Below are 21,273 nucleotides of genomic sequence, written 5' to 3'. Positions count from 1 at the left end.
CTGCATGATTATAATGTGATTTTAAAGTGCAGTTGGGGTTGAGATCACTTCTCTAAGCCGATCGCTGAAGCATGAGTTAGCCAGGCAGTGTGGCTGGTGAGAGGGCAGGAAGGGTATTACAGGCAGATGTGCCAAGGCCGGGATGTATCTGGGGCCCTGGTAAGCCTAGAGAGGACACACAACAAAATTCTGTGGCTTTAAATAAGGCTCATAGCTGTAAGTTTAAGTATTTATTGCAGTACTTCTTAAACATTAATGTACACAGAAATGATCTGAGGATCCTGTAAAAACACAGACCCTTATGCTGGAGCCCTCGCCGTTCCTGAGCATACATGTCAGAGTGGATGGGGACTGCAGAAGGGTGTGTGTATCCATAGCTCTAGGGCCAACATAAGGGAACCCAGCTGAGGTGAACTGCAGAGGTCTGTTACTGGGCAGGTATGTTTTGAGGGCAAGGAGGAAAGATGAAGCCTACCACAACCTCCTAGCCTGCTCTTCGGATTATTCTCCATCAAGGTCGTACTGCTTTTAGCTCAGCAGTAACCCCCTCCACCTCTCAATCTAGCTGAGTGCATCCCCTGGCCAGGCTAGCAGAGCCAGCTCATTAAGTGACCGCTGGAGCTCTCTGTAACCTGCCAGGCAGCCAGGGAGGCGCTGGCCGAGAAGGGAGGCTCTCGGGGGGGGGGGGGAGGGGGGCTCTCTCGTCCTCTTTCCACTTCCCCTGGCTGACAGCGGCTGTGCCTGCGGCAGAGCCTCCCTCTGCAGCAGCCCCTTGCACTTGGCTCGCACTTCTGGGCGCTGTCCATGGTTGCAGCATCTTTCGGCGCGCCACGTCAGGAGGCCGCAGCGGGGCCCTGCGATTGGCGGAGGAGCTCCTCGCCATCCGCCAACACCCCCGCCCCCGAGACTCGGCCCAGAGCTCCGGCTCCGCAGGCGCGTGCCAGCCAGCGTGCGGGGCGCGCCCTGGGGCTCCCGGGCGTCACACCCACTTTCCTTATTAGGGCAGAGTCAGGCGCCCTGAGCCGGCAGCCGGGCGCGGGGTGGGGCGGGAGCCCTGCGAGGCGACAGACGAGGGCGCAGCCACAACCTCAGCCGCCTCCGAGCGGTAGGAGGGAGCAGCCGGTCGCTGCGTCCGGTCCGGCCCCTGTCCGGGGACCTGGCACGTCTCGCCCCGGAGGAGACAGTCCTCCGCGCTCTCCGGGTACCTCTGGTCCAAACCACTCGGAACGACATGGAAGAATTTTTGCAACGCGCCAAGTCTAAACTGGTAAGTTGAGGGAGCAAGGCTGTGTGTGTTGGTGCGCGCGCGCGTGCGCGCGCGCGTTGATGAAAAAGAAAGGACATTGCAGCAGAGGAGGAAGAAACAACTTTGCCACTTAGTTGTCAGGGTGTACGGACTGTCCCCTGGAAAGAATCTCGGGGACTCTGGGGTTTGCAGCGGGCAGTCTGTCTCCATAATCCTCCCTCATAGCCAAAGTGCCGGGCTGGGGGTAGTCGTGACTCGGCTGAAGTTGGGTGCTGTGTGTCCAGCTTTGGTTCCTTTGGCTTGAGGTTGGAGAGAGGCAGATCCAGCCAAATCTACAATTTGCTCCTGGAGGCTAGAGGATAAATGGGTGTGGTCCTTGAAAAAAAGAGCCCAGACTTCTGCAGATGCGGTACGTGTAAGTGTAAAAGGAGAAGAAACCGTACTTTAGCTGGAGGGCGTGGCAAAACGTAAGTGAGGAAGTAATGCCGACTAGGAGTAACGTGTGAGAATGCGCAGTTTACCCGAGCATCCCTCACGCGGAGCTTGCTCCAGTGCGGGAGTTAGGGATATTCCAGTGCGAGTCGAGTCTCTCCGGTCCCTGTTCAGAACTGCAACTTGGGGCAGAGGCAGAACGGGAGAACCCCGACTGTCGCTGGTGGTGTGAGGCTTGCCAGACCATTGTTCTCCTGGGAAGAGACCAGCATGTTGGCTGGCTCTATCTGTACTGTTGTTCAAAGAGTGAAGGGTAATTTCACTGTGTATATCAACAGTTGCTATACGTTCTGGAAAAACAGATTCTAGCAGTTTCCTAATTCCGAATTGTTTTGGTTCTCCAGCATTGCAGTAATGAATGTAAGGGAAATGTTTCTCTTTTGGCCCTTAAAACAAAGCTTTTGCCCATTTGGAAGCAATATCTTTAATGAACAGGGAAAACACCTTGTACAGGCCTGGCATAGGAGGAGATGCATAATTTATGTTGCCTTTAACCTTTAAACCTTCATAAAAGCCAAAATATAAAGTCTGCATTAAGATGACGTCTTAATCACAAGGCAGACTATTTGCAGGGTTACCACTGTCACTCATTTACCCTCACACTACAAAGGGAGTGAAGACAGATGTGTGATTCTTAAAAAGATTTAACTGTAAGTATCTTTAAAAAGACCATTAAAGTTGATTAATGCTAATATAAGTACTTTGTTTTCTACCTTAATCCTCCCAGAGAGTTGATAGTCTGTGGGGATTTCAGAATTGAGGTTTGTGATGGTTTCTGTGTTTATTGCCGACCCTCTTACAGGTTAACTTGAGCACACGAAGGAGAAAACTGATTGAAGAAATCACTTGCATTTCTGATAGTATAAGTGTGCTCTTTGTTATTTACCCAACACTGAGTGAGAAATAATCAGAAAAGGTCAATTTTGGCAATTCATTTTTTTGTGGGTGAAAATAAATAGCAATCTGCGATCATGCAGTTGTAGACTGCACCTGTGTTCCACTCCCGTAACATTTATTTTAATAATAAACATTTAGACTGTGGGGTTTGATGTGAGCAAGAGGTTTGTCTCATTTCTGAAGAGCAACTGCTGGGATGGAGAAATTCCCTATTTCAGAGTAATCAGTGGCAAGTAATGAGTAGGTTTATTTACCGAGTTCCTTCATTAGACGAGCAATTACTCTACATTATTAAAAGAGTGACAGGAAAAAGAAGTGGTTGAAATACTATTCCCAGCTTCCTGCTTTAGCCAGAAGAACAATTACTGCTAATTTTTTCCTTAGGATAGGTTTCTTGTTAGAGATCACAATTATCCTTTCATATTCAGCCACAGTAAAGGTGTTTTGGTCACTTTTAGTGTCACATTTCCCCTGATAAATTACATTTTCTAGGTAAATAAAAATTTTACTTAATATGCAACATTCAACTATAGTAGTAGGTAAACCTTTTACTTTAGAGGATATATACCCTTTGTTTAGGAGAAAAATATTAAGTCAATAATTATGGCACTCATTTGTGAGAAGTTTATCCGTAATAAAATGGTAGGATTTTTAAAAATTAGACTAATCCTTTGGAAAACATTTTAGGGAGAAGAAAATGATCATGCTGGTTTTCACTTATGCTTTATTAGACCAGAATTAGATAGAATTTAGGTGTTATGTTTAAGCTGTTTTCCATCAGAAGTTGACATAGATTTATCTATATGATAGATTTATCTATATGATACCTAAAAAAAGTCTAATGGGCAGGTTTTTGTCTACCTACTTGAATTCTTGCTTTGATATTCTGTAGATATGATACATGTCTTTTAATGGTTTGGAATAGCCATTGTCCCTTCCAAAGTCTTAATGGTACCAAACCAAACTTGGGTCCTCTTGCCTGCATGCAGTAAAGCCAATGTACTGACACTGGGTTGCGGTGAAGGAAAATGCAGCATTTATTGCAGGTGCCAAGCAAGGAGTCCAAGTAGTTAGTGCTCAGAAGGCCTGAACTCCCCAGTGGCTTTTAGGGAAAGGTTTTAAAAGACAGGGTGAGGGAGAGGGGTTGTGGGGTATGTGATCAACTCATGAACATTCTTCTGATTGGTTGGTGGTGAGGTAATTGGGAGCCAGCATCATCAACCTGGAGGTTCCAACCAGTCTGGGCTCTGTGTGCTTGTGGGCCGCATACAGTTAACTTCTTCCACCTGGTGGCAGTTTCATTATCTGCAAAGAGCTCAAAGGACATGGCTCAGAATATTATCTATAGCCCTTGAAGCGGAACTAAAAGTCCTTGACTTTGTTTAATGGCTAAACTATGATTATTTTGTCTTGCTTGACTGTTTTCCTTTTTTTCTGCATTTTCTCACTTCTCTGATTAAATTTACTCTTTGGAACTCAGGGAAGGCCTAGGAGGCGAACGTTTTTTTTACAGACAGGAGAAAGGTGGAGGACAAGGTGGGGGAGGAGTCTGTTCCAGGAAGGCCTCATAGGGTCCTGCTCCATTACATTAACATAACCTTGTCATTGGAGTTAGCTAATTTCAATAGACCAAAGGAATTTTAAATTGTAAAATGAAACTGCTATTAGCCAATAATAGCATCTCCAATAATCACAACTTTGGAGAAATTGTTTGTATGCCCTTTCTTCCGACTAGGAGCATTTATTATTCATCTGTCATTGTGAGGAGAGAAACTCTGCTATTCTAGGCCAGGCCCTTGGGTTGAGCAGAAATCTTTGAAGGAGAAGGGATATTTTTCATTTTTAATCAGGGAGTTTGGAGCTTGTTTCTATTGAAATTGAGAGAGTGGTCTCTTAGTTCTCTTTTTCACCCCAGTTCTGCTGGTCCTTAAACTGATGCAGATCCACTTACTTAATCTCATTTGGCTTTTCCTTAAATCTCCCCTTCTGATACCCACCCTTCATTCCTGAGAGTATGTGGCATTTATCAGAAGTGGCAAAAGTAAACCTCAAGTGTGGCCTTGGATCACCACCTCCTGGATCTCAAATTCTTCTCAAGGGGGCCTGCCTTCTGCGTGGTTAGAACAGGCTTGGGTGCCTGGAGCTTCTCTGTAAAACACCTTACCTGGAGGTGGAGGACAGCAAGGGAAATAGTCACTCCTCCCAAGCACAGTCTCCAGAAATGGTGCCTTCTTGACAAATAGGGGACTGATCCAATTATTGTTCAACGACCAAGACAGTAGAATAAACACCAGGAGAGTAAGACTCCCCCGCCCCCGACCGTCGAGGCTGTAGAGATGGTGATCAAAGGATGATGTTTGTTACCTGGGTTCCCTTCCCCATTCGAGAACCCAGCTATGTTTCTGATCTGTATACTCACTCCTAGAACTAGAAATGAGTGGAAACACATTTTCTTTCTCTCCTGCCAGTGCCCACCCAGCTTCCTTTTCCACCTGCGCATTTCTAGCTGGAATAGGGACAGGGATCAAATCCTATAGTTCTAGGTCCATCCTTAAATTTTAGCCATGCTTTCCATTTTTAGTTACGCCATTTCCATAGTGATGTCTTAGTCATTCTTAGTTATACTCTTTCTGTGGTAAGAGAAATTGAAGACGAGTAGGGAATGAAGGCTCCCAGCCCTAGACTATGATTTGGGAAATGTCCTCCAGTTTCATAGTGGTCAGCTCAAAAAAGTATTCAGGCCAAGACAGCCTCATGATGTCAGTTAAATGGTCCAAGTTCCCATGAACTTTGGAGGAAAAAAAAAAAAAGTAAATAAGGAATCAGACCCCTGGAACTCTGGCTGGCAGGAAGCCAGGGTCCCCATACCGGGTAGACTGCCTGCCAAGCCTCTCCCATTGCCAGATCCCACCAGCTGATGCAATACAAGGAGCTGCTCAGGGGTGGGGCATCACTGCAGCCCACATGCCCTCAGAGGTGGGTCATGAGCCAGCACTGGGCATTTGTGCAGTGGGAGTGTCAGCTGCCAGTAGAAGGATACAGGGCACATCAATATCCCAGGAATGCTGTGGGGAGAGGGTCACCGTCACTGCTAGAGTCTGGGGAATGCATCTGCCACTTGAGCAGTGACAGCTGCAGACGAAGGGCTCCTTTCTGCAGTGGGACTTGGTCCATATGTGGATTTCCGTAGAAGAAAAATTCTGGATGACCCTAAATGTCAACTTACACTCTGTGGTATGTAGCATAGGGATAAGGAAGCACATTCACAACTCTAAATGAACAACCACATTAGAGTTGATAGAGGAGATGGGTTTTCCAAAAAAGAAAGAAAAACACTGCAGCATGTCTGCAGAGGAATCATTTGATTGGAAATTGAGAAATATATCCTTCCCGATTTCCTTTATAGGAACAAGGTCATGTGTATCAATAAAAAGCGTCTTTAAAATGAATGTTTCGGGCTTCCCTGGTGGCGCAGTGGTTGAGAGTCCACCTGCCAATGCAGGGGACGCGGGTTTGTGCCCCGGTCTGGGAAGATCCCACATGCCGCAGAGCGGCTGGGCCCGTGAGCCATGGCCACTGAGCCTGCGCGTCCGGAGCCTGTGCTCTGCAACGGGAGAGGCCACAACAGTGAGAGGCCCTCGTACCGCAAAAAAATAAAATAAAATAAAATAAAGAATGTTTCGTACCTTTTAAAGGGCCATGGTGGTAAGGACTAGTAATGATGGAGATGCTGGCGGAGTTTCATTTGGAAAGCTGAGCTCGTTCTGATCACAGACCACAGGATCAGCTCCCTCCCCATCATAACCGAGGGCTGGTGCACTTGAGACTGTGCCTCTTGCCGGAGCATTCCCAAGCAAGAAACTCAGGAATCCAAAGTACTTCTGTGAATGTGGTTCCACCGTCTTAGGGGCTGATGAGAAAAGGGCCCTTGATTGCTTTAGTCTTAGAGTCAGCTCCATTTCTCACTGCCTGAGCTTTCAGACCGAGAGCTGTGGTTTGTCCCAGCCCCCGGGCCTGCGGAGAAGAACCAGGCTTTTTCAGTGTAAATCTCAGAGGGGGCTGATCTTCCTCAAAGATAAACAATTGGTCACTGCTGTTCAGACAGCACCTTGGGCCTGGGAAGATGCGAGCAGGTGAGCAAAGATGCCCTTTAATCAGAAATTTGAGGAATATTTTATGTTAACTACGTAAAAAGGTGACAGCTTTGGTATAACTTGTTTATTTCTACGTAGCATTTATTTGGGCAGATATTAGCAATGTTTTAGGTTTGGTGTATCAGTCTGGGGAGCTCTTGTAAGCAATAGTGGTTTGGTGATGGACGTCTCACTCTACCTTTACATCTACTCCTCCCTGGGGTACTAGGTAAGCAGACAAGGGTGAGGGATGAATACCTGGGTCTGAATGAAGGCTGCAAAAGAGGAAAGAACATCTGGGACCAGAGAGGTAAGGTGCACGGTGTTGCCTTGGTCACTGATTCTTTTTGAACCCTGAGGTTTATTGGAGAGTCATGGAGTTTGGAGTCTTCTTTGAAAAGAAACTGGGGAGGGACAGGGCTGATATATTCAGGAGGCAGCATTCACATGGACTTTGATATGACCGGCACCCTCTGGGTTTGTGCAGTATGCAACCTGCACAGTCATACGTGGCTGCCTGCCATGGGTCCCAGAGTAGCCTACTCAAAATCTCTGGCAGCGTTCCAAATCCATTCCGATCTGAGCTCTGTGACTTTGGGCTTTGGTTTCCAGGGAAAGGTAATCTTTCTTCTTAAGAGCTCTTGGGAGGCTAATTGGGCACCAGATTGCCCTGCAAAATCAGAGCCACAAAGGTTGGGTTAGAAAAACTAAGCTGATAATACAGCCTTGGGTTTTTATCTGAAAAATGAGATAATGATACCTACTTTGCAGGTTTGTCATAAAGCCAAAATAATGTACCTACAGCCCTCAGCACAGAACCTGGAACAATGCTGCTTCTCTCCATTTGCCCCCAAGCTGGTCCTTTCCTGCAGTTCCTTATCTCAGTGAACGGCATTATTATTCATCCAGTTTCTCCAACTGGGAACTTTCTTTTCCCCCATCCCTTCCCCACCCACCACATCCCAGACATCACTAAGTCATCCAGATGACTGCAATGGCCAGCTAACAAGTTGGTCTCCCACAAACCACTCTCCCACTGCTACCAGGGAGATCACTGTGAAAGCATCTTTCACATCTGTCCCATCATTCCCTTAAATCCTTATTATCACTTTCCATTGCTCTTTGGAGAACCAACAACACTCTTAACCTGACTCTGGGATCTGACCCATCTGCTGTCCAGCTTCTGCTAGATTCTCCTCCTACCTCCCTAAGCTTGAATAACTCCTACCTCTTCTGATCAGGTTAAGGAGAAGGGAAGCCTTTTGCTGAATAACCCCTCCCACCCAGCCTCCCCAATTCATGAGTCCAAGTCAGGTTTTGGGGTGATGTTTTTAGGTCATTTACCTCAACTTGTTATTATATCTCTATTGGGCATGTTTGTTTGATTAACGAGAGTAGGGACCAGGGTCTCTGTATGGGTTTGCTCACCGCTGTATCTCCAGAACCTGGTGCAGTGCCTGAAGCTCAGTAAGCAGTTTTTGTTTGTTTGTTTGTTTGTGAGGTATTTTTTGCCATTAATCGTGACACATTATCTTTAATTAAGTACAAAGACCCTTCCAATCATGTCACCTAGCGGTCATTTCACTGACTGCCCTGTTTGACTGCCAGTCTCTTGTCTCTCTCTTTAGAAATGGTAAGGCAGATGTCTTTTTCTCAGAGAAAAGAAATCTGTGGTCTGTTGCCTTTGCAATAACAAAAATGTTGGAGAGTGGGGAGGCCAAGATGTTGCCGTTGGCATCTTCCACATGAACCACAACAAGAGAACCTGGTTGTCTCTTTCTGCTGGCGATCACACCAATTCTTCCCAAGGTAGCGCCTCTGATCACCATATACAGGTTACCAGTGTCAAACTTGCTGAAATCAGTCATCTTGCCAGATTCCAGATCAGTCTAAATGGTGTCGTTCACTTTGAAGGGGATAGGATGATGGATGGTGCGAGCATCATGGATCACTAGATGAGGGATTCCTTTTGCGCCCACAAAGATCTTTCTTACTTTGTACAAGTTGTACTTGGCTCCTCCAGTATCATACGATGAACAACAAAGTAACCCTTGTATCACAGATCAGATAGAAATTCTCCCCGGTCTTGCCAATGCTGCTGACCTCCTTGAAGCCAGTAGATGAGGTCTATCAGTTGGGACCTTGCCATCAACCTTAAGGAACTGCTGCATGCAGATCTTCTTTACTTCTTTTCCTGTCAGGGAATACTTAAGTCTGTTCCTTAGAAAAAGATGAGGGGGAGACACTCTTTCAGCTTGTGGGGATCACCTGATGGATGAGGAACAAACATACTGGTCAGTTTACTCGGCATTCAGTGCTTTGGAGCTGCTACATGTTTCAGGGGCTTCTTGGGACCATGAGCCATGACTGTGCTAAGCACAAAAAGAACACAGTGTTTTTAGAATGAATGAAGCCATAAGGCAAGAGGCTTGCACAATGCATGAGGCATTGTAGTGGCTTAGTAAAATGAATAAGTGGATGAACAGGGGCAGACTCCTAGAGATCTGAATCTGAAGAGGGGATGGCGACAGTATAAGGGAATTCTGGTTGGTTTACTAGAAGGAGGTGAGAAACAGTAAGGTCAAGGAGTGCCATACAGCCCTTTTGTATATGGTGCACACTTCATACAAAATGTTACTGTAAAATAATGAGGCTAGTTTTTATGCATGATTGCTTGGAATCTGTAAATACTGGTGGAATTCAAGCATGAATGGATTGGAGAGAGGCAGGGGAGGGAATGGGGCGCTCTGCAAAACCACATTGGGCAGATCAGCAGACAGAGTGGCACTATTAGAGCCTTAGATCCTCTGCTGTGTGGTCCAAAGGGTAAAAATTAGACTCCCTCAATCCCAGCCACTACACCAAGCTTGCCCAGCTTGTTCTGCTGCTTCTGGGCCAGTATTAATGTCATGAGATTGGCCAAGAAGATTTTCAGTCCTTGAGAGGAAAGTTGAAGGCCTTCCAGACTGGCCTCATCTGTCAAATGAGAACAATAATATATTAGGGCTGTTGCAGGTGTGTATGTACTAAGATAAGAATATGTCCTCCACCCACAGTAATAAAAACATGAATAGGACCACTGTGGACAAGAGAGCCAGGAAGCCCTATTTGCATTTTACAGAAACAGGGATGATTTTTAGCTCCCTTTAGTTCGAATTTGTTGATTATCTGTCTTAGCTCTAAGAAATAGATTTTTCCACTTAATACCCAAAATAGTCTTGTGAGGTAGCTATTATTTCCCTTTGCAGTTGAGGAAACTGAGGTTCAGTGGGGCAAGAAGTTTGACCAAGGTTTCACAGCCAATAAAGAACAGAGCCAGACTTTGCTCCCAGATCACCTGACTCCCATTCCAGGACCCTCTGCCACATTCGTGTCTTCCCACCAGATATCCTGAAACATTTAATTCTCTTTAAATAAAACATGAGCAACTCGGCAGGTTTATGGGAGGGCTGGGTAGTGAGTTCACTTTGACCCAAGAGAGGTTCATTTCTTAGTTTTTGACTGTTTTATGTTAAAAAAAAAACCCTTGGATAACTGAGTAATCAATCACTATTACTGAGAACCTGCTGTGAGAAAAATATGGTGCTGGGCTGTCTATGATTTGGTTGAATAAATTGGGAGACTGTTTCACTGTCTACCTAGGTGAAAGAAAAATAAAACACTGATAAACTCTTTGGAAGATAGGCTCTGTAACTAGTTTTAGAGTGACTGAAATACTGTGGGTATTTAGTGAATTTTTAATAATGAGAATGGCTTTTTTAAAACAGTTAGAAGTTGTTCCTTATTTGCCATCAAGGCTGTGAGTACAGCTTTTTGTTTTCCAGCTTCCTTCATTGTTTTTGCTTTGTTTGTTTTTGTTTTTAACATGACAGAGTTTTAAATGACCTACAGTAAGCTTTCTTCTGCTCTTGTTTAGATGTCTCATATTAAAAACTGATGCGTGAAAACATGTGCAAAGATTATTTCGATTCAGAAACTTATTTAGATTTAGTAGTATTATGTATAAATAAGTAGTAATTAATACAGTGACATTCTCAAAATGCATTTTTTAGTGGAAACCTTTTCTCTGTAATTTTATCATTACCATTTTCTTTATGATAGTGTACAATTAAATGTGAGCTCCAGTTCAAATCCCAAATGCTGAATATAGTCTATAAAGTATTCTTTTTAACTCACTATTAACAACAATTTCCGTGTGGTTACCAAACACATTCATTATCTTTTTTTTATTGAAGTATAGTTGATTTACCATGTTGCATTCGTTTCAGGTGTACAGCACAGTGATTCAGCTATATATAGTCTTCTTCAGATTCTCTTCTCTTATAGGTTATTACAAAATACTAAGTATAGTTTCCTGTGCTATACAGTAGGTCCTTATTGGTTATCTATTTTATATATAGTAGCGTGGATATATTAATCCCAAACTCCTAATTTATCTCTCCCCTCCTTTACCCTTTGGTAACCATAAGTTTGTTTCCTATGTCCGTGGATCTATTTCTACTTTGTAAGTAAGTTTATTTGTATCTTTTTCCTTCATTGTTGTCACTCTCTTGCTGGAGACAGAAGAATTGTTTGATTGAGTGAGCGTAGATTGGGTGAGCTCAGCCCGGGTGACACAGCTGGCCAGAAGAGCTCGGATTAGGACTCAAGTTCTCTGCTGTACAGAGTTTCGCTTTTGCCCTCGAGTCTGCCAGCTTAGCAGTGCCTCAGAAAACTGCTGGTTATACTCGGAGACACATATAGGGGTGAAGGAACAGAGGGAGAAAGGAAAGAAGGAAGGTGGAGGTGGAATTGGAAGGGAAATAGGAGATAAGTGAAGAATAACAGGATTCAGGGGGGAGGCATGTTTGAAAAGTGGTGAGACGTAGAAGGAAATCCTTCCAAAAGCTCAGAATGGAATGATTTGCAAGAGCAAGAGCTCATGTGTCTGGAGTTCACTTTATTTGGCCACATCGGCCGACCCAAGGTCTCCAGAAAACTGAAAGTTACACAAAGGCAGCTTTCCTTCAGACACCTGCAATTGAGTATTAAAAACATATCTTTGGGCTTCCCTGGTGGCGCAGTGGTTGAGAGTCCACCTGCCGATGCAGGGGACACGGGTTCGTGCCCCGGTCCGGGAAGATCCCACGTGCCGCGGAGCGGCTGGGCCCGTAAACCATGGCCGCTGAGCCTGCGCGTCCAGAGCCTGTGCTCCGCAACGGGAGAGGCCACAACAGTGAGAGGCCCGCGTACCACACAAAAAACCAACCAAACAAAAAAACCCATATCTTTATAATTGGTTCTTTTCTCACAGGGAGATCCCCCAGACTCTCTTTCTGAGCCCATTGGTATGATGATACCTGTAAGTCATTTGAAGAATGCTGGGAAAGTAGCAAAGACCCACAAATGTTAGTGCTCATCATCATCCTTATTACTTAATTTGCGCTTTGACAGAATACCCACGAGCTCGGTTTCTCAGAGCAGGGTGGTGGGAGAAGTGGTTGCCAGAGGCTGTAATTGCTTATAACTTACAATAGGGGAACTGCACAAACAAAACCAAAATCAAACAAACCTTTAAGAAATGGACCCAGTTAAGAATCCGCCTGCCAATGCAAGGGACATGGGTTCAAGCCCTGGCCCCGGGAAGATCCCACATGCCGCGGAGCAACTAAGCCCGTGTTCCACAACTACTGAGCCTGTGCTCTAGAGCCCGCGAGCCACAACTGCTGAACCCACGTGCCACAACTACTGAAGCCCACACCTAGAGCCTGTGCTCCACAACAAGAGAAGCCACGACAATGAGAAGCCTGCACATCGCAACAAACAGTAGCCCCCCCCCGCTCGCCGCAACTAGAGAAAGCCCGCGCATAGCAACAAAGACCCAACACAGCCAAAAATAAATAAATAATTTATATATATAAAAAAAAGAAATGGACCCAGATTTTCAGCAAGTGTCATGTAGGGCAAATGGTCCTAAATACCTGCACAGCCTTTGGAGGCCATAACATCAGTGACAGAAAGTTCACAGTAATGACCCTGAATAATCAAGGAAGAAAAACTATTTAAGCTCGGTGTCTGTTTAAGAGAAGGTGGGGTGTGTGAGCAATTTCAGAAAATAAAAAATCCAACTCAGATAATTAACAGAGAAAAAATTGAACAGAAATTGTCACACAGAGGGTAAGCTTCAGTTGTCTGGAAAAGTCCCTTGCATAGGTGACCTCATTCTTAAGCGAAGCCAGATATGCGAAATGTCATGGTTTATAGCAAGTGATCATGAGTCAGGATGGAGAGTGATGGTGCTAAAAATGTGAGCCTGATGTGGGAAGGCATAAATAGGCCCATGGCACATACAAGATGGGAGAAACCTCGCTCTCCACTCCCACGCTGAGTTGAGAACTTAATCTGGTTCTGGACTCGGTAGAGAAGTTGCAGCAATGACCATGGCCTGGAAAATAACATCTCTAAGAACAGCCGGAGAGGGAGGGGCAGCCTGCTGCTGGACTTTCAATTATCTGAAAGGTTTTAATGGAAGATTTCCCACTCGTAGGAACCATTTCTTTCTCTCAGTTGAAAAAAAATAGGACTTTAATGGCTTTGTTTTACTGTATAGTACAGGGAACTATAAGGGAAAAGAATCTGAAAAAAATATATATATATGTATAACTGAATCACTGCTGTATGCCTGAAGCTACACAATATTGTAAATCAACTATACTTCAATAAAAACTAAAAAAAATAAAAAAGGATAAGTGGCTTATTTTTAAAGAGGCCCAACAATTCAATTATGTCCTTTATTTTGTGCTGTGAAAAATGATCTATTAATTAATTGAAGGGTGCAAGAAAGAGTTGTGCATGCTTCCCTCTTGCTCTCCAGAATGGAAGAGAAGTAAGGGCTGGGGCAGAAGCTCATCCTGACGTAGGAGCGTTTTGCTAATCTTTGCGCTCTTCATACACGTTTTCTCTAGCAAGTGGCCTGTGTTGCTGGCCAGACTAGCACCTGGCCCTGGGCGGACAGAAGTGTCCTGACAGGTGGATAGATTAGCTGCTCCCCTGCCATTGGTATGTCTGTGAGGACACGTGCCTGGCTGCTTCCCTGGGAAGGCAGTGTCCCTGAGTCCCTTTGCAGGGAGGCGGAGGGCAAGTCACTCTCTGGCCTCCATCCTCTGCTTTGTTAACACTTTCATCTTCCCCCTGCCCTTAGCAGCCTGACTTGGTTTCTATGCAGCATCTCCTGGTGGAAACACCACGTAGAATTCTCTCACCCTTTGGCAGCTACCATATAAACAGACTCCCAAAGCCACTGACTTTTGGAGGCCTGGATTCTTTCAAAGAAAGGTGAGCAGCGTTTTGACCAATCCGTGTGGATTAATACAAACCTCAGTTTCAATTCAGGGTTTGTTTTATATTTTGTGTGTTTATCAAGATCATTGAGAGAACTGTTTTTTTTTTCCTTTTTAGATTGTAGGCAAATTGAAAACATGGTCTTAGGACATGTATATAGGTCATAGTGCAAGATAAACAAGAGGGAGAATTTTATTCTGTAGCTGAATATTTCTTCTATTCTTTATTTGTGAATTTGCTGTGTAAGACCCTAACATCAAGCCATGCACAAAGCAAAGCCACCTCATTGGTGTGGAACTGGTCATGAGCTTGCCAGTTGGCTGATTCCCCCTGGACCGTGGCCTGAAGCACCATCACTCTTGACTCCAGTCTCCAAAAAAATCCAGACATAAACTCACTGTGGTGGATGCAGATCAAAATACCATTCCAGAACTGGCTTTTAAAACATTTTGAAAAATTCATTAGCTCTCCAAAGTATTATGTCACTCTGAGCCCTATGAGGGGGAAAAATGTATTTCTCACACCTATAGAATTATTTCATGCTAAAATAGCCTTCTGACCAAGGATGACATTGCTGTAAAAATCAATTCACACACACAGGGTTTCATAGGCTGGCATTTTCATAGACTGTTCTGATGAATCTCATAAACACTGAGTCATGCTTCTTACTACTGGCCTCTTTCTCAGACTTTTGCTCTCAGCAAGATTTATATACAGCCACCCTGATTGCTGTGTTACACTGGACACACCCTGGCCCGTCACTTCTGGGAGTGCTGTGGAAACAGGCATTGGGATTCCACATGTTTAAACACAGCATTCTATAACCATAGTCTTTCGTTAGTGATTTCTTGCTTTGAAACTGTTAGTTATTTTAATCACAGATCTTTACATTTGAAACTATTATAGAAGGATAGATCTTTAACATTGAAACAGGTGACTTTAGACTATTTTAACCTCCTAGTATTATGTTTTAGGCTTCATTTATTTATAAAATAAGAAACATTAAAGCAAATTTGGGAAATAGAGGAAAACTGAAAATAAACTGTAAACAATAGAAAAAAGCCTAAAAATTAACCACTTTCATTGAAGCATGACTATTGGCAATATTATGGCAAAGTAGTTTTCTTAGTTTTTCCTGTGTGTAGGATTAGAGTAGGATATTCGTACATTTTGGTACCCTGATTTTTATTTTACTTAACATAATTTATTAAATATTTCCCTATGTTATTGCATAGCATTCTGAATCGACATCTTAGATAATAACATGCATTTTTATAAAGAAGATGGACTGTGGTTAAACATTTTGATTGTCCCTCTTTTTTTGCTGTTGTTAATTACACTATAACAAATATCTTTGTACCTAAAACATTTTGTCCCGTTTAGGATTAGGTCATTAAAATAGCTTCTCAAATATGTAATTACTGGAGCAAAAGATACAAAGAGTCTCAAGTTTCTTGGTAAATCTTTCCAAATTGATTTGTGGATGAAATCCACCAAATTTCAAGATTCAGAGAGGCTCAGAAAGGTTAACTTGTCTCATAGAACGTTGTGACACCTAGGTCTGTGCTCCTGACAAATCTGAGAGACTGTACAGTACTATGCTAATTTAAAAAATGTGAATTTGATCAAATAATCTGAAGCTGCCTTGCTACTAAATTAAGACAATCATAATACAATCTATGCCACACCAGTTACAAATGTTATTTGGGACTAAGAAGTAGAATCTGCCACTTTCTCTTTTTCTTTTCACTTCCTCTCGCAATTATTTAAAAAAAAATTGAGCCTTATGGATCAGTCAAGCTAGTTGCTGTTATACTTGGCGTGGTAATTCAAGCCAGGTAGTATTGCACTTCATAATTGCCTCCACCTATGTGGTCTCATTTGATCAACCTCGGGGTAGGACACATGTTATTATATCTACATCACAGAGGAGAAAAAAAGGCCAGAGGTGAAATCCAGCCTTGCCTAAGGACACACAGCTGGTAAGTGGCAGAGCTGGGCAGAGAGTCTGTGTCTTCGGAGTCCCATGCCTTTGCTTCCAATCTTATCTGTAGGAACAAAAATTGGTCTACCCTTTTGAAAGGTAGTTTGATGGTTTCAGTTGGAGTTTGGTTGCTTGGCTTTATCTCCATACGAGAAAATGACTGAGTAAAAATATACAGCACTTGTCCAAGAGGAGAATATCCAGCGATGAAACACATTCCTGCTGAAGCTGTGTTGCATGAAACACGCAGGAAAGCAAGCCCACTGAGTTTGCAGTTTTGTGTGATGGCCTCTGACAAACAGTTTGCAAATGTGAGATTAACGGATGCATCATTGGTGGAAACATGTTGAGCTCCACAGGCTCTGGAGACCAAATGTCACCTGTGATGGGAAGGAGGCTCCTGAGAAGCAGGTCTCTGGAGGGCCTGTGGACATCATCCTTCATACCTGTGATGGGACTACGGGTGCCTGGATGTCACTTATGTCAGCTTCAGCTGAGAGGTCTGTGTAATGGGGGGAAGGGAATTTAATTGCCCGTAACAGGAGCTCCTTCCCTCCTACGAAGGAGGTGTAATTCTGTCAAATTCTCTCTCTCTCTGTCTCCACCCACCTTACCACTATTTTTCCATATGGAGCATATTCATTAACTGGCCAAAAACCTAAATGCACCCCCATATTGATGCAATAGAGAGTAATTTTAGTTTAGTGCAATTTAATGTAGTTTAAGCTGAATTCTTCTCTTTCCAAAGTCTCACACTAAGAAACATATATCTCCAGATCAACATTTCTTATGCCATGGCGTGACAGAGGCCACGTGGTTGCTAAATTTAATACATACAAAGATGAAGATGCATCAGACACATTAGCCCCTGTTTAGAGGTCCTGGTTTGCCTGTAACTTTCTTAAGAGTTTAATTAATTCACACTGGTGAAAAAAGTGAAACAGCCACACAGAATTGAAAGGAAATTTAGAGAGACAGAACTCAAGGTTAGTCTGGGCTTGAAATTCTGTCATTAATGAAATGTTCAGGTTTATAGGACACCAGTTTTCCTAAAAACCTTATATGATTTTTTAAAAGAGGAATCTATTGTCTAACAGGATGATTTGTATACAGTGTGGTAATTCCTTGGCAGATACTGTGTTGGGAAGCTTTAATATATGCCGAGGGAACTATACTTGGGGTGATATTTTCTTATAAGTGTTGGGACGCGAGTGGAAAATCACTGACTCTCAGAGACTTAGCTGTGTAGTTAAATCATGCACATCTGCTAAATAATTAGTATGCTGTGGGGCAGGAGATGCTGCGAGTAAACCCTTGTGTGCCACGGTTTCTAGCGTCCAGCTCCTTTCTGAATACACTTCTGCTGTTTCAAAGACAGGGCAGAGAGCAAGGAGGGCCAGCTAGGAATGTTCAGGTTAAGCTAGTGTCTTGCCATGAACAGTATCCCTTGCTGGACCTTTTCTTTGCCCTCATTTCCTCAAAATATCTTTCTCCTGCTTCTTACCCCTGCCACTCACTCCTCAGCAAAACCTGTTCTTGGCCTTCAAGCAAGGGAATTGACATCTATCAGATTTTACTCTACAGTTAACATATGTTATTTCATTTGGCCTTCACAGCAATCCTCTGAGAAAGGTATCATTATGCTCAGTGTACAGAGGGGGAAACTGAAGCTCGGGAGAGGTCAAGTGACTTGCTTCAGGGCACACAACTAATGAATGTTGGAGCTAAATTTCTAGTACGCTCTGCCTGAGTCATAACTTATATTTCCATTTTGACATACATCAGGGACGTAATGCACTTACTTCAGGACGACTGGACATAATGGCAGCACTCACTAAACTCTCCTGTGCATGGGAATCATCCAGGGATCCTGTTACAATGCAGATTCTCATTCAGTGCAGTTTGGGGTGGGACCTGCGATTCTGCCCTTCTCACAGTCTCTCAGGTGATGCCGATGCCGCCAGCGGCCCCCCCCCCCCGACACCCCCCCCCCCACCGCCACCTCCAATTTCAGTAACGAGGCCCCAGGGCATTGATTCACGGGGAGGCAGGAGGCACGGTTCATGGCCCCCTGAAAGGGTGTGTTAGAATCTGGTGGGGCTTTCCCCAACTGAAATGGAATGTTTCCCCAGAGGAGAGGCTGCCTCACTGCACTTTCCTTCTAGCAGGGGACTTGCTGCAGCAAACGTAATGTTGCGGTCCAACTTTTTTTTTCTCTTAAGACTATTCACAGTTCCTCCCACCATTTTGTCTCTCTTTTCTTGTCGTTCTTTGATAACGTCTTTCAGGCAGTCCTTCGGCATCTGGATGCTCTCCTACTTTCTGTTTCCTTGTCCCCTTCTCTGTGGTTAGTGGTGCACGTTTGTATGTGATGCTTTGTTACGGATGGTATTCCTTTATTATTTATGCCCTTTTGTTGATGGCTTTTGCTTTGTCACTCTGCTTCTCTGATGTGGTTTTTGTTCACACTCTATTTCCTGCAGCCCACTGTTCCCTTTCCAGTTCCTTTTCTCTTAACACAGAATTCTGTTTCTCTTAACACAGTGGGGAGCCCAGAATGGCTTTCAGAAACTCATGTAGCTTGAGGATGATCAGCAGACATCTTTGAATTTTTAGGAATCATTTTAGATACTGCTTTGTATCAATCAGCTTTCACCAGGTTATGTTCTGATGGCAAAAGTCCTCAATGTCGGTGGCTTTCAACAGCTAAGGCGTACTTCTCACTCATGCTATAAGCTGCTGAGGGTCAGCTGTGACTCCAAGTGCCTTCTTCATTCTAAAGGAGCAACAATGTCTTGGGATAGGCTGCTCTTGGGGCAGAAGAAAAGTAAGGGAGCCGGTAGGGTTCAGCAATGGCCAAGCCCATTGGTAGTAGAACAGGAAGTACACTCTTCTGATAGGCGGGCACTGCAGTTACATGACGTTGCACAGGGACATATTATCATCCTTCTATAAGAAGGAAAATGAATAAGTAGAAATAATATTGTAGTGTACTATGTGCTCTGAAGCTAGGATTCATCCTGTCAGGTGAACACTGGCTAGACCCATACTTCCATTCTAGTAATGGTCATATCAGTGGGTAGATATTCACCAAATAAATACTTTGGTTAAGAAACCTGAGCTCCTTTGGCAGTGTTTTTGTTGTTGTTTGTTTTTTGGCCAAGCCACATGGCTTGAGGGATTTTAGTTCCCCTAACAAGGATTGAACCCGTGCCCCCTGCAATGGAAGCATGAAGTCCTAACCACTGGACCACCAGGGAATTCCCTGGCAGTGTTTAATATTATTATTCAATGGAAACCTCCTCTTGCCATTTAGTCATCTCTTATGCTTTCAGATGAGGCTTGGGTGGGGGTTATTCCATGGCCACATTTGGGATGACTTTAGGCTGCATCTGTGTCCCAAGTTAAAGATATTTGGGGAAGCTGGGTTGACAGCTTTAGATCACACGGAAGCCTTTATGGAGCAAGGCTGCCTGGGAAAATCCTTTAAATTCTCTGGGCCTCAACTTCTTCATATATAAATTGGGAATAATAATAGATCCCCCTTGTAGGGGGGCTTACAGATTGTCTTCGATAGTAGATGTAAAACTCATAGAATTGTGTTTGATACATAAAAATGTTTGAGTGTTTGCTTTGATGATGCTGACGACGATGATGACTTCTACCAGTTGGATATTTGACCCCCTGAAAAACATATTAGTGTTTGCAAAACCACCAATTTTAGAACTGATAGACAATCAGACTTATGTTTCCAAGTTTAAGATTTACTTATAAATAAACAAAATCAAAATTAACACAGAAAGTAAGGGCTTAAATTCTTGGCCTCTTGATAAGATTAGCAGTAATTTCTCTTAGAGAAATTTATCTCTAGGTTGAGCGTTCATGCCCTTCAGTCATTGTAGGGAATGAAAATTCTTTAAAATTTGTGCATAAAGTCCTTGTTTCATTTGGCGACCATGTGCATTTGGGGCTTGTGAAAGTGGGGACAGCTGCGTGGTTTGCTGGGAAACTCCAGACAAGAGCAGGAGGAGAGACACAGGACTTCTGTCTGGAAGTCAGTGGTTTGGACTGGTTTTGGGGGAAATGGGTGGAGATATGCAGGTTCGTGCTGTGTGGGGTGCTTACTAGGGAACGTAATGCAGCTTCTGGCCTGGATGGCTGTTTTGGTCTCGTATCCCATCAACTCAGCCCGAGCAGCCCCAAGGTGAAAGGAAAGGACCAAGGGTCATGGAGTCAGAATGTCAAGTTCAGCGACTTCTCCGCTGTGTGAACTTGGGTACATTTCTTAAACTCTTTGGGCCTTGGTTTACTCATAATGTAATATTATTTAATATTTATCCAGCCAGGACCATGTACAAGAGCGTTATATATATTCTTTAAATATTTACGAAATAATTTCACTTTTACAATAACCCTATTTTGTAGGTACACTTTTACCCATTTTGTACTTGGGGAAACTGAGGTAGACAGAGGTGAATAACTTGATTGAATTCACGCAGGTAGGAAGGGGTAGAGCCAAGTTTTGAGCCCAAGCAGTCTAGCTTCCAAGGCTGCATTCACACCCCCATGCTTTGCTACTTCTTGGTAAAGGCAGCATTTTAACTGAGGTTGCCGCTGTAAAGATTCAATCCATTCATGTCTTCCAAATCCTAGTCTACTGCCTGCCACGTAATAAGAGGTGCTCAATAAACATCGATGGTTATTTCCCTTCCCCTCCCCTCTTTCCCTTCCACTGTCCTGGGAGACCCCAGGGAACCAGAATTAGCAGTCCCTGGGAATAGGGTGGGAGATCTTCAGCCCTAATTTTCCCTGGGCAAGACCTCACATAAGTCTCAAATTTACCTTGTATTTTAAGGTCCTGCTTCTGTCCCATTTATCACATGAAGCTTTCTCCCACTGTTGCAGCCTTTATGACACCAAACTGGAAGACATGATGCCATCTTGTAAAGCAAGCCCCAAATTAAAAAGAATGATGACACAGTTCCGCGTTCTTCCCAGTACATCATTACATCCCTTTATGGAAATCCTTTACTTCAGTGACATGCGAATGATCTTTCATGTATTTTGTAATCTGCTTTGGTTGTCACCTATCTTTAAAAAGTTCTTAATTTTTTCGCCTTTACTCTACATGGTATCAGAACCTTCTCTTGCGGTTAATAATCACTTAGCCAAAAGGTGTGGCACATACAGAGCAGCTGCCA

At 43.9% G+C, this 21,273-nt stretch overlaps 1 protein-coding gene and 1 pseudogene across 1 annotated transcript in view; one reads left to right on the top strand and one right to left on the bottom strand.

The window, feature by feature from the left end:
- Window positions 1–1,052: 1,052 nt before the first annotated feature.
- The window catches only part of PRUNE2 (prune homolog 2 with BCH domain), a 265,400-nt gene continuing 245,179 nt past the window's right edge, over window positions 1,053–21,273 (top strand). Inside the window, exon 1 of the mRNA XM_089913317.1 lies at window positions 1,053–1,267. Coding sequence (XP_089769443.1) covers window positions 1,232–1,267 — 36 coding nt within the window. The 5' untranslated portion in view covers window positions 1,053–1,231. The remainder of the gene's footprint in view (window positions 1,268–21,273) is intronic.
- Window positions 8,350–9,240, bottom strand: LOC111174561 (small ribosomal subunit protein eS4-like; annotated as a pseudogene).

Source organism: Delphinapterus leucas, chromosome 6 (genome assembly GCF_059928025.1).
Source record: "Delphinapterus leucas isolate spDelLeu-1000000601 "Yukka" chromosome 6, BTC_Dleu_Yukka2, whole genome shotgun sequence".
Classification (NCBI taxonomy): Eukaryota; Metazoa; Chordata; class Mammalia; order Artiodactyla; family Monodontidae; genus Delphinapterus; species Delphinapterus leucas.
Note: the sequence above shows the minus strand (reverse complement) of the source record. Positions and strands in the feature narration are given on the sequence as shown.